The 13,725-nt window shown below is 40.0% G+C and overlaps 1 protein-coding gene across 3 annotated transcripts; it reads right to left on the bottom strand.

Moving 5' to 3' along the window:
• Positions 1-1,414: 1,414 nt before the first annotated feature.
• Positions 1,415-12,447, bottom strand: FAM221A (family with sequence similarity 221 member A). 3 transcript variants are annotated; one of them, XM_033079820.1, is made up of 7 exons: positions 11,934-12,447; positions 9,640-9,813; positions 8,981-9,171; positions 6,725-6,931; positions 5,816-5,926; positions 5,102-5,190; positions 1,415-3,412 (listed from the first exon to the last, which is right to left on the bottom strand). In XM_033079820.1, exons 1-7 carry the CDS (start codon positions 12,056-12,058, stop codon positions 3,338-3,340), a joined length of 972 nt encoding a protein of 323 aa, XP_032935711.1. In that variant the 5' UTR covers positions 12,059-12,447; the 3' UTR covers positions 1,415-3,337. The 3 variants fall into 3 exon arrangements, with proteins under 3 accessions (XP_032935711.1, XP_032935720.1, XP_032935728.1); XM_033079829.1 differs by lacking the exon at positions 11,934-12,447 and adding an exon at positions 11,378-11,514; XM_033079837.1 differs by lacking the exon at positions 11,934-12,447 and adding an exon at positions 10,533-10,994.
• Between the last annotated feature and the right edge of the window lie 1,278 nt (positions 12,448-13,725).

Raw genomic sequence — 13,725 nt, 5'->3', positions numbered from 1 at the left:
GATTCCTTCTACCAGAAGAGAGATGCTAGAGGCTCCAAAGCAAGAGTAAGCTTCTAGACAAAAATAGTACAATAGTACAATTACAAAAAAAAAAAAAAATATAACAGGTACACCTGTGGAAGGTCTTTCAGACTGGAAAACCTTAGGGTTTTTTTTCAATTATATTTGTGCTAAGAACAAATACTATGACTACTTGGAAAGTTGTCTCTTTTCTTTGGCCACATGGCTATAAACCAGCTCTAGAGAGGTTTGGGGACATACAGTCATGAGACCTGCCAGCCTTTTAATATGCACAGCATGCTGCAGAGACACTGACAGCTTGACAAAGCAACTGCGGGGATGCCATTACTGGTTGTGAATTCACACATGGCTCTCCCCTCCCTCCCGACCTGAGACAGACAGACTGGTTTATATTTAGTATCAGAAACACACAGAACAGGGAGGAGCTCCTTTGTGCTCCACTTAGGAGCACTGACCACTGTCCACTATCATAGCAGCCAAGGAACATCTAAGCCTTTGTACAGGATGATCAAAACCAGTGAAAAAATGCTGTTGTACACTCTAGGAATGTTATAATCTTGGTAAAATACTGATTTGAAAGCCAACTGTTTTAAAAATAAGACATGCTTAAGCACTACCTAGTTAAGATAGGCTTTGACAGCTCAGAGCACTCATGTGCATGAGAACAAAACCCTTTTCCCTGTGCCTCACTTCCTTGGATAAGATTCAGAAACAGTTAATGCTTCCAGCTGAAAGACAGATATGCCCACCCAATAAACCACACGGATGAATTGGTAACTTATCCATCCCATAATATTTTGTTCAAAGTTCATGGCTGTGCTCAGGAAAACAAACCATCAGCAAGTACCTGTTAAACAGAGCTCTTTATTTGATGAACACTGCTAATGGCACATGTTCTAGCATTTGCTCTCTGATTTTATAATTTTTTAAAAAATTCATTTCTATGAATTTATAAAGAAATTTTTCAATAAAATTGGGGGTTGCAATATTGATCCTGAAAAAACGATTATTGTTTTTTTAGGATAAATTCAAATTTCACTTAAAATATGACAACAGTGTCCAATTTTCACAGCCAGCAATGTTATGAGATATATTGTACCTGTTTTTTCATGTACAGATACCAATAAAGTTTCAGAAAAAAAAGTAGTATGCAAATACTAGGAAGTCAGAAACATGCCTTCTAATGAGGAAAGCAAGTTTATTTTACTTGGACATCATCAACATGAATGAAAAGTGGTCAGAACTCCTAAGCAGTATTTAATGCCATTGATATTTTTATGATCCAAACTGTTTTCCAACTAAAAAGAAATGTCACTAAATAAACGTAGTAACTTTTTAATATTTTTATAAAAGTGGAAACAGTAAATAGGTCAAAGCACAGAATATATTTTTAAATTACTTTAATAAAACCAGTTTGTGATGATCAAAGTACAGTTTAGTAGGACTGAATTTGGCAGAGCTAACATTTAAAACAGAAAAATACTGTCAACTCAAAATGTAAAACAATGCATCGTTTTACAGTCCTAAAAGGTATGCTCTCAGTATCAAAAGGAACACAAAATAAAAGTTTTTGTAACTATTAGAGCCTCTCCCTTTAACAATATTTGCTATGAGAAGGCTCACTTCACACACACAGATTTCCAGAACTGCATTCCCTCATGGGTACAGTAATGGGAATAAGAGGGAAAATAGAGTAAACTGCCACTATTAAGCTTGTAATAATCTCTCTGAAAAATGGAAGCTTTTCGTTTGAATTTTTTCACTTTTATTTATGAATGTTATTTGTATTTGTTTGTTTCTTATGATTACATTGTGAAAACCTGATTTATTTTCAAGACCAAATAGAGCATGTGTAGAATGGATGCTTGCCAGGGCCAGAAGAGGGAGCTCAAATTAGTACTTTCATTTATTAGGCTAAAGCAGCATGTAACTAGAATTTGACAGTAAAGGTACTTTTAAAACATTAATTAGACACTTTGATGTATCATGCATTTAAATTAAAGTAACACATTAGCCTCTCTGATTGGCATCTGTACTAATGGCAGTACAGGTCAGAGTTAAAGGTAAAAGGCTCTCTTAAAACTGAGCCTCCACTCCACAGGTGCTACCTGAACAAAAACCAAGCAGTAAATGCCTTCAAACTCACCTCTTTTCCCTTGGCCATCAGGCACAAGGAGGCATTCTCTCCAATGGGAAGCTTCTCCCAGTTCTTGGTGTAAAGCCTCAGTACACACACCTCCTGTAAAGCCTCCAGTCCCAGAGACACCTTCAGGTCTTTTTTAAGAACAGAGTTACACCTCTCTGTTCTCAAAGCAGAACCAGTTAACTCAGGCTGTGCTTTTGCCTCCTAAGCTGCACTCTCTGCCAGTTATTCTGTAACAAGTCCTTGTTGTGCTGCTCTGCAGAATTAAATCACCACACACTCACTAAATTTTGTATTTTCTTGTCCACTACCTTTAATACAACATATGTTGCCACAGCTGTGAATATGGACAAAGAATACAAAAGCACATCTCCCTGAGGTGATTCAGTCTGGATTAGACATGATGAATCTCCTGGATAAATAAGTTTGTACCAACCAACATGCAATTATTGCTTTACATGCTACAAATAACGTATCTATTTCCACTTAAGGTTTTCAGAAGTTTAGTGTAATAATTGTTATGGACAGTAACAGACAAACGGAATTGGGAGAATTTCTCTGGTACCACCAGAGAAATCTGGGATAAAGTATACAAGTAAAATCCCTTCAAGTAGCTCATAAATGTGGAAATAGGTTTGCAAGTGTACAGAGTGTCATATTTTAAACAAATATTTATATGGTGACAAGAACAGAACCTACAGAAGTGTGAGAGAAGAAGGATATGTTTGAATTTTATGCCAAGGAGATGAAATTAACGGAAAAGGGAAAAAGATTTAAAGAAAATATTAAAATGTCAATATTAGCAGAACAAATCTCACTACACAAAATCCAAAGAAAACATGTCATAAAAGTCTAAGAATGATATATCTTTTCTTTGCCCTCTTACAACCTAATATTTAAATACAAGGTTATTCTCTCAGATCTTACCCTCTCAGACCTTTAACCTTCAGACCTGCAACTCCCTAAATATGATTCTCCATTCTCAAATAAATGTCTGTGTAAGAGTTCTGGAGATTAGAAACACACTGATTAAATAACCAGTTTTATTACAATGAGATAATTAAAAATTAATTTTGGCAAAGGAACAAAACAATAAATAAGTGAATAAATACAGGGTAGGCACAGTGAAAAATACTCAATGCAATAATGAACAATGTGCCAAATAATAAATATTTATTTATTAATCTCAGGCTTCTTTGATGGCACTGGATTCCTCTCTTTCCGTTTAGCAGCTTTCTCCATTTTCAGCTGTAACAAAACAAAAAAGACACCAGTAGTGGTTCAGACATGGATTTGCAAATATTAAATTCCTACATCCAGTCACAAATTCACCAGGGTGATACATGCACTGCAGAAAGGTACACAGCATTATTATCCCAACCTAGCACTGCTTACTTTTGCACCACAAGACAAAGGAGCACTTCCATGGCCCTGCAGCTCCTCCCTTATTGACTGAAACCTTATCTCTGGTAATGGCAATCTTGGTATTTGAGGATCCCTCAAGGCCAGTGTGCTCGTGGGTTTATCTCTATGTCAATGAAAGGTGGAGCAGTTTTATAGCAGATGTCTAACAGACACAGAAGAACCAACACACATAAAACCACACAGGAATGGTGCTGGACCTTCATCTCAGAGTCTCCGCTGGAGCCACAAGGTCATGACTTCCTCCGGTAAGGTTTTTTCTACACAAAAGGCTCTTGCAGCCTGGTAAAATCTAGCAACACATACACCTTTCACTCTGTCATTTTGTAGCAAGACTATTAATCCAAACAAATATATCTCTTGGTTTTAGAAGCTATGATTTTTATCAAGTACTGTTACCCTAGTGAATGAAATCATATTTAGAGCAATTATATAAAAGGGATGCAGAGACTTTTGCATCCCATCTAACAAATATGCTACTATTAAAAATGCAAGAAAACAAGAATTAATATGCTTTTTCCTGTCATAAAATAATATCAAAAGGAAACAAGATCTCATTGGGATGTCTATGAATGAACTCACTTCTAAGCAAATGTTGTTGGTCTACAGAAAAATGCATTTTAAAACACTTGTCCCCCTTTGGAGGCTTGAGGTTTTTATCTAAAATTCCTACCACCTTTTCCAAAGGAAATAAAATCTTGGGGGGAATAAGAAATGGAGAAATTTGAATTTGATGTTTGCTATGACCCCAATGTAATATTTGTAACATCTATCCATATTTTGCAATGATTTACAAAACAAAGAAAATTATTTTGAATTTCACAAAGCTAGAACAGCTTTCTCCTCAACAAACACCTTGGTGCAAGCCAGCAAGCAAAACAGCAAAACAGTTTAGAAGTTTTAAAGTTGATTATGCAACACTGCCTTACAAAAGAATTCATAAAGTCAAGACATTCTTCAGCTGAGATGGTGGAGCTAAGGGGCTAATGTGGGGGAAAAAAAGGAATTTAAACATGCGAATAACCTACACCACAGGGCCTTTAAATTAAAAATAGTGTGGTGGAGGAGGCACCTCTAAGTGAGTGATACAGATCATCTAAGAAAGACAGAACAAATTTAGCCAAACTTACACAGACAGCCATTAAAAAAAAAAAACCATCATAAAATTCTATAAGTGGGGTAGCCAACACACAGTCCTAAATGTCACAGGGGAGTTTCTGTGACTCTTTTGTTGTTCCTTTCTGTCACGTAGTAAAACATTGGTTTTCTGAAGCAGAGTTACCTTAATCAAAATCTACTTGGTTAAGATAAATGCCATCCCACACATGACTGACCTCTGAAATCCTGCAGTAGCTCATAACTGTGTTTAAAAATTTTTATTAAGAAGTTAGCTTTCTCAGCAATTAGAAGAATTTATATAATGCATTTATATTCCACTTAAATCCTACATGTATGGGTTTTAGACATCCTCTTGTTAAAGTGTATTCAAATTAAGCAATAAATGCAGCAACTTGCCCGTTCTTGATAACGTTTTTCAAAGTAAGCCATGTCATCAGCTTCTGACTGTTTTCCAAGAGAAACTTGCCCTGTGCCACTTGAACTACCTGAAAAAAAAACATAAACATAAAACAAAAACAAAACAAACAAAAAATATTTTTAAAAAAATAGGATTTATTAATGACACTTGCTTTTCCTTTAGTTATGTTTTACATTTGGTAAAACCCATTTAAAATGGGAACTCACCTTTTTAAGCAAGTACAAAACCCAGCATTCGCCTAGTATAAATTGTCTTAAAGGAGTTCAACAGTTATATTAATTGCTAATTTCTTTTATTAAATAAGGGACATAGAATAAGTGTAAGTGATCCACAATCCCATATAGAAAAAGCTTTCTGGCAGAAGACAGTTTCACAGGATTGTGCTGAATATGTACAACCCATTCAGATATGATGAGTTTCTAAGAGGAATTTTTAAAACTGATCAAATGAATACGCGACACCATTGATGAGAAGGATAACAAACACTAAGGAAAAAAAATAATTTAAGGTAAAAAGTGCATCACAAGCAAAAATAGCAAGCATTGTTATTCTGAACATTTGAAGAACATTAATTTAGTACTAACTTAACACACAGTAAAGCTTCAACATTCATTTTAATTCCCTGAGCATCCATTAATTAATTTTATATTAAATTCTTTTTGTATAACAGTATTGTCCTGCTTATACATCACCTGCTATTTGTGGCATGGTTTGAGAGGAACTTGAAGGCCCCTGAAATGCTTTTAGAAATGGATGATCCATGCTAGTAATGGGGGCTTCTAAAAGTTCAGCAGAAGGAGCACCTGTCAGAAAATAAGTGGAATGAAAACAACAATTAACTCCAGGAGATACAGCCCTAATACACATGCTGGGGTCAAAACAAGGTTACAGATTCATATCTACAACTCTCAGTGCAGACCCCATAAACTGGAGTTAACGAAAGCATTACAAAGATGGCTTCAAAAGGAATGAAAAGCTTTGTTTCTTCAATTACTACAGTAATGTTTCAGTTTCTAAACTTCAGATAAATCCAGGAAAACAGATCAGAATTTAAAAAATATAAAATATAAACCAGTGTTTCAGAACAAAACATGTACATTATTAAATGACACAAAATCACAGAGCAGAAAAAGTACCAAGACCAACTAACACGTCTGTTAAAAAGGTCTACCAATTACCTCTTTTTTTTTATGCTGAACAGCTATTAACCTTTGAGTTTGGAAACAAAAATGCTGTAAATATATAACCAAGAAATACCTGGGCAGTGTCAGGCAAAAGGACTAACATATAGAACTTGGAAGTACTAGGTTACAGGAGTATTAGAAGTTACAGGTTCTCTCTAAAGGATATGCTGCATTTCAAGCAGAAGCAACCAGGCTGAACACCAGAACTGTTGAAAAAGGGTTTTTTATCAGCTCACTACAGGGAGTAGAACAATGTGAATTCCTTAAAACTTTGAGAACAGCTGGAAAAGAACCATCTTTCTGCAGTTCTACTGCTATTCATCCAACTGCCTTCAAACTTTGAAACTCTATCTTGATTTAGTACTTTTCAAAACTTGCTGGGGAATTAAAATTTCACCTCAGGTCAGCTGCACATACCTATTCCACTGTCATCGAGCCTCATGTAGCCTTCAGCTAGTGAGCTGAAGCCAGTCAGCCCTCCCATAGCAGCGTAAGGAACATCCTGCCCCACGGGCTTCCCTTGGGCTAAGCGCTCCTCTTTTGTTTCCACAACTGTTTCGTGAGCATATGCTGGCTGGCCACATGCACAGGTAAAGCAGCTATGAAAGCCTGAACACTTGGAACCTAAGAAATGAATAAAATAAAATAAAACTAATAAAATTAGTGAGATGGTGATGGGACTTCAGCATCTAGCTGTATGAAAAGGCTGTATAAAAGAGAAAACACAACACTTGGGAATAGATCACAAGGGCCATCCAGCCACAGGATCTTACTGAGCCAAGTTTCAAGTACCTCTGAGGATGGAGATTCCACCTCTCTGAGCAGCCTGGACCAATGCTGGACCAGAAATTTCTTTTCAGATATCTGCATTTTCTATGTTGCAAATTGTGTTCATTGTCATTAACAACACATCTCTTACATCCACTTTCAACAAACAAAAAGAGAAGAAGTTCTGACACTGGGTAAATTTGACAACCCGCCAACATTTTGGCAGCGTTTCCTCCAAAGGTGTATAGCTCATATCAATGTTGCAGGGCTAAGAAACTTCATACCACAATTTATTACACAAATCATGATTTAAATATTTTCTAAAATTAGCAGAATTTTCTCAGCAAATAGAGGCTGTGGAAGCAACAAAATTGGTTCTACACAGGAGTATCATTAGACTGACTTTCAGGGGTTTTTAAGCTTACACAGGCACAGGATGTAATTGAAATTGTTATACAAATGTTATGTGACATTCAGAAAGAAAGTGACTTATCTGCCCTAGATACATCTAAAAGTGTCATCAAAACCCCTCTGGAACAATGATGTGACCAAGAAATTAAGGAAGTGATGTTGCAAATGTTTTCTTATACAAATTACCCTGCTTCCAGCTCACAGTTCGTTTTGTGGAGCACTATGAAGTATTTCTTTAAATATAAAGAAATATTTTTTTAAATATCTATTGTAATATGTTGATCACATTCTTGAAAATGTTAAAGGTTTTTTCACACTGTTTTGGGCACTTCTCAGTAACAGAACACTGAGCACAGAATACAGTATATGCAATATATACAGAGCAACAAGCAGTTAAGTTTTCCAGTTATAATTTATCTGTCACATTAGATTTATCAACACTGGACAAGACTTACACCATTACATTAAAACAAAATAAGTCCAAAATAGAAGCAATTCTTGGCACTTCACTGCAAAATCTGTGAAGCTCTCAGAAGTGTCTGGTATTTTTAAGAAACACTAAACAAAAAGCATTATATTGAAAACACTGTGTTCTATGGATTTGGTCTGAATTATCCAGTTGCACATCTAAGATTTTCATATTACTTATTACTTATTACTTGCAAATTCTTGAATAGCTGGCATATAGGTATTTTATGGTTTATTCTGTGGGATATGATTCTCAACCAGCCAAAGCTGTTTGCATTTTTTTTTGTATACAAAATGGAGACATTCCATGAAAGAAATTTAATAACAGTACAGAACTCCCGCAAAAAAAATTCCTCATCTTACGTAATTTGAGGTTTCAAACTAAAACATCTTTATGCATTATTTATTTCCCATGGTTAATAATTACTGTTGTTTCACAACATTAACCTCAAACAACTGTAGCAAAAAGCTTCTTCTTAATCCCTTCTCTAAGATCTTGCGGAAACTCCATTTGCATTTCTAGACCCACAATCTACATGATCATGAAAATCTTTGTTAGAGTATTAGCAATAGTACTATTTGGGAACAGAGTACTACTTCCTGCTGAGTTGAGAAAAGACATAAAAATATATTAATTTTGTAGTCAACTAGGCAATAGAGGAATGGAGATCAACGCTTCTCTCTCTCAGAATACCAAGTTCAGGCAGAAATGGCATGTGCATGCAGCTGAAAGTGACAAACTGCAAACAGGGTGCTTCCATACTGTCTGCCTTCAGACATCTGTCTCCATAAGCATCTATCTGAAGCATTCAGAAATTTAAACTCCTTCACAGGGCCTGGTGAAAATAAGGACGTTGTTCTAAACCCTCCTGTGCAAAAGGTGCTGTCCTCCTTCCCACTTCTCATCCTTCCTCAAGGGCATCAGTGGCAAGAGCAGCACACACACCATACCCTGGGCAGAGCACAGATGCTGTTCCCATTGAGTTTCCTGGCACAGAAGTTGCTGCAAGGCCAGCAGTGACTTACAGGAGTTGCAGGGAAAGCCGGGCGCCGCGCTGTGCTGCTCAGGGAAGTGCTTGCAGCGGCAGCGGATGGGCTGGGTGCCGTTCAGGGGCACAAACTGGTAGGACTGGCACGGGCAACGCTTCACTCTGCAAGGCACAGGGATGGGGCGCTCTTTGGGAAGCACCTCATAGTCTGTTTTGTGTTGTTTATACCTAAAACAGGAAAAGCAGTAACTTTTAGAACTTCCTTAGTATTTTCCATACTACCTGAAAATCTTACCATTTACTTCACAAGTTTTATTTTGAAGTAGCTTTAATTGTACTATTTACTCCTAATTGTTAATTTTCAATTAAATGCGTAATAGCAGGTAGTTTTATATCTATTCATTGCATAGATATCGCGCATCCTTATGTTTCATTTTGAGAGCAATACCAGAAATAATCTGATCTATGCTAATGAATGCCTTGCAGGTGAATTTATTGAGACCACAAAATCATTTTGATCTCAAGAATATATTCACATTTGCATTTACAAATAATTCTTACTGTTTAAAACCTGGTTTTCTCATTCCTTAAACCTTAAATAAACTTACCTATGTGCTACTGTAATGTGTCTGGGAACATCTCGCATTTTCCTGACTTTTAAAAATACTAAAGTGTAAAAGAAGGGAAGCTACCCACCGGTGAGTGCAAAAGCAGGGTGTCTCTGGTCCCACAAGCTTACAGTCCATGCCAGTTGGTGACCTCCAGCTCACATACAACCTGTTCTGTAGCCGAGCTGGTAATACTTTTCTTTTGTACTCCTCATATTCCTCAGGAGTAAAGAGCTTTCCTCCATCATCATCACCTACAATTCTGCATACATGGCATAAAAAAAGCCATAAGAAAAGGAAGACAAAATAGTAGGCTTCTCCAGATATTTTTTTTCATAATAATATATAACAGAACCTTTTCTGTAAATGCAAAATAAGTCTTGTATTTCATATTATTCTTCTAATAATTTGACAGAATTATACTGATTTTTAGAGAATATTTTTGGACTCACGCTCTTCTAAAAATTTTGCTCTGATGGACTGGAAACCAGTTCTAAGAGAGAAGGAAAAAATTAATACAGCAAACTACCGGAGGTTCTTTTAGAAAAAAAAAAGCAGTGAGCATAAAGGGTCGTGTAACCAACCAGCACTGCCTCAGACTTCTTGAGTGACCTCTGGCAAATCGCCCTTCTACACCCAACTGTACTGCAAACTTGTATCAGGAGATTAATTTTAGTCTAGTCTGAGTATTCAGCTGCAAGCAGGTAACCCCACTGCCATCAAAGTAACAAACAACACATCCAAGTTGTCTTCTGATTTGCAAGAAGATTACAGTATGTTAGTTTCTGTAACTGAAGTTGATGGGAGCTGTATCCCTCAATTCAGACAGGCCCGTTTGTTTAAGCTATTACTATGTTCAAATTCAAGGTTACTGGGTAGCTGGAACTCTGGAGCAGCATCCAAATTCTGCATTTATGGAAACAGTTGAGGACAATAAATAAAGTATGTAAAATACAATTGAGACTTAGCTGCAGCACTTACCTGTGCTGAAAGTGATTTTATTAATGTCTGTAGATATTTCAGTTATTATTTATTGGATATGCTAAAACATGCTGAAGGAGTAATTCCTTGTCAAATATTCTATGGATTTCTGCACTGCCAGCACTGTACAGCACCAGAAAAATGAGCCAACACAACGCTATCATTTGCATGTCAACGCAGCCAACACCCACTGAATCACTGCACATCTTATGTAAGAAATGCCACTGTGCCTTCCTCTGGTGTTTTACTCAAGGTTTCCCTAAACTAAATAAGATCTCATCTCAGCACAACGACTATGTTTATTTTTGTTCAGCCTTTTGAGAGGACCGCTGACAAAATTAGCAAAGACACGCAGCAGTGTGGGGGATTTATACACCGCAGAACTTCGAGCTCGTGATGCACAGAAGTCCGTGTATTCTGAAAGAGCAGTACGGCTGGCAGATTATCAAATAATGGTTTGGATTGGACGGCACCTTAAAGACTATCTGATCCCTTGTGCCCTGCCGTGGGCAGGGATGCCGCTGGTGGAGCAGATGGCCTCCCACAGCACATCTCACGCTGCGGGGATGCGGGGGATGATGCGTGACTTCAGTGCTGGCAGCCAGGGCTTGGTAACGCGTCCTCTCCAGGGCGCACCAGCCACGGCACCTCCGGCTGCGCCAGCGAGCGGCGGGCGGTGCCTGCGGCTCCCCGGAGCCGCCGCAGACCCCGAAGCAGCCGATTCAGGAGGGCCGGAGGCGAGCATCCATCCCTCCCTCAGGAGTGCCGGGCCGGCTGCCGGGGATGCGGCACGGCTGGAAAGGCCCGTCCCCCCCGCCCAGCGAGCCGAGCCCCTGTGCCCTCACCGCCGGTACTCCGCGTACTCCTCCAGGGCCTGCGCCTCCCCCTGCAGCCGCTCCATGCCCGCCGGGCCGGCCGGGACAGCGCGCTGGGAGCGGGCAGGGCCCGGCACGGAGAGCGGCAGAAGGGACGCGCCGGGAGGAGCCGGGAGGAGCCGGGCGGGCAGAGGCGGGGGACAGGCGGGAGAAAAGTGGGGGACGGGCGGGGGACAGGCGGGGGACAGGCGGGGGATAGGCGGGAGAAAGGCGGGGGACAGGCGGGGGACAGGCGGGAGAAAGGCGGGGGACAGGCGGGAGAAAAGTGGGGGACGGGTGGGGGACAGGCGGAGGAAAGACGGGGGCAGGCGGGCGGCTCGGCTCAGCACGTTCCGCACCGGTGGCTGAAAAACGTGCGGAACCTGGCGGTTCTGTGCGGTGTCCCTGAAACGTGCGGAACCGGGAGGTTCTGTGCATTGCCCCTGAAACGTGCGGAACCGGGAGGTTCTGTGCGGTGCCCCTGAAAGGTGCAGAACCGGGCGCTGTCCCCGCTCTCGTTACCGGGCGCCAGGCACGAGTCACGCACCGGAGCGAGCTGCGGCTTTGTTCTGTTCCGGTTTGCGCAAAGCAGGGAGCTAGGTGGTAACGCACGAAAGGCGAGGTCATCAAGACTTTACACTGTTTATTAGGTTTTAACAAAGGCATAGGCATCGGCTACAAATTGCGCAATCTTTCTACTAATTAGCATTCGGCCCCCTATTTGCTAGTCCTACGTCTCACTTGTCATGCTAATCAGTACACAAGCATGGTTCTGCCCGTTTGAGTCTGGGGTCTGTTTGGAGTAGGTGGTCGCGATTGCCCACAGCTGGAATTACCTTTCCCCCAGTTACTGCTCCCTTCTACTGGCTTCACTCGTGGTGGCTCTCATCCAGACAGTCCATTCATCTTGGAATTGTCTTCTCTTTCCCTCAGAGCAAAAAATTAGCCAAGCATACAACACTCACTATGCAATTGCTCAATCATAACTGTCCAGCTATAGCTACTGATTGACAACCAAAAAACTTGCAAAGTTTGATTCAAACCTTGAGGGGCTCGATGTGAAGGAGAAGGGCACCCACAGTCTTGGGTGCCACACAGCACAGCTCCCAAGCCCTCCCAGTGCCTGCCTTGCATCCACTTTGCCCTCTGCTGCTGCTACTCAGACCATCATATTTCTGATGGCTAGGTGAGGGGTATTATTGGTTATTCCTCTTCCTTTACAAAATAAAATATATGTTCCATTAGAAAATATATTTTGCTCATAGTTCAGGACTACAGGAAGCCAACTTTGGGAAACATTCCTAACCAAAGATGGTTCTTAGACTGCCAACCTGCAAGTCCCAGTTCTTATCCATATGCCACAATCAATGTAGCCACATTGGAACAACTTCTCCAATGTGTTTTTAGTGAGTCCACCACAGGTTGCTATTTCTGATACAGTACTATCTGTGTAAATTGTTTGGATTCTCCTTGATACAAACAGACTGGCCACGAAGTGACCAAATATGTGAAGAAAAAATATGGTATATTTTTCTAATCTCAGCTTTAGGAAATTGGTATTTAAATTGTGCATAAGCTATGAGCCTTCAGACTATCAAATTCAGATTCAGGAGGAAAGGTTTTTTCCATACCATACAATAGTTTAAAAAAAAAAAAAAAAAAAAAGATACATCAATTCAGGGAAATCTCCACATAGTTTTGAACTGGGCAAGCCACCAGCAATACAGCAGAAGGTGAAGAGGAATGTCACAAGGACCATGGCAATGTTTTGCCAAAACATCCTCCAAAGGAGATGAAACAACAGGGACACTCTCAGGTTCCCAGCAGTATCCAAGGAAGGTGATAGGGCATATGGTCCAGGCATTTGTCCTGTGGCTATGCCACATGTATAAGAAATTTCAGCAGAGCACACAGCACTGCAACATAACGCACGCGTTCTGTCACACTGAGATCTGAATACAAACAGGTCACCCTCAAAGGTAGGAAAGATATGGGACACAAGTCTCCAATAAAATCACACACACAAAAATAAAATCACACACAAAAAAAAGACCGGGATTGTTAGGGAAAAGTCAGGAAAGAGAAAATTCTTCCAGTGACCAAAACTTCAAAAAAGAAACAGATGGGGGAAAGGGGACTTTGAAAGCAGGACTAGAAGCTCTGCAGACAGAGTTTGAACATACTGGGAACACACTGCTCCACAGGAGCTGCACAAAACCGAAGATCTCTGAGATCTCTGTATGCCCATTTTGCTGGTGCCAGAGGTCCCAGCGTTGCCAGTAGAGGGGGAGGTGTGGGGAGGAGGAACTCTGGCAAGCCTGGTTCACACAGAATGAGCA

The sequence above is a fragment of the Catharus ustulatus genome, chromosome 1 (genome assembly GCF_009819885.2).
Source record: "Catharus ustulatus isolate bCatUst1 chromosome 1, bCatUst1.pri.v2, whole genome shotgun sequence".
NCBI lineage: Eukaryota > Metazoa > Chordata > Aves > Passeriformes > Turdidae > Catharus > Catharus ustulatus.
This window is presented reverse-complemented; position numbering and strand designations above follow the sequence as displayed.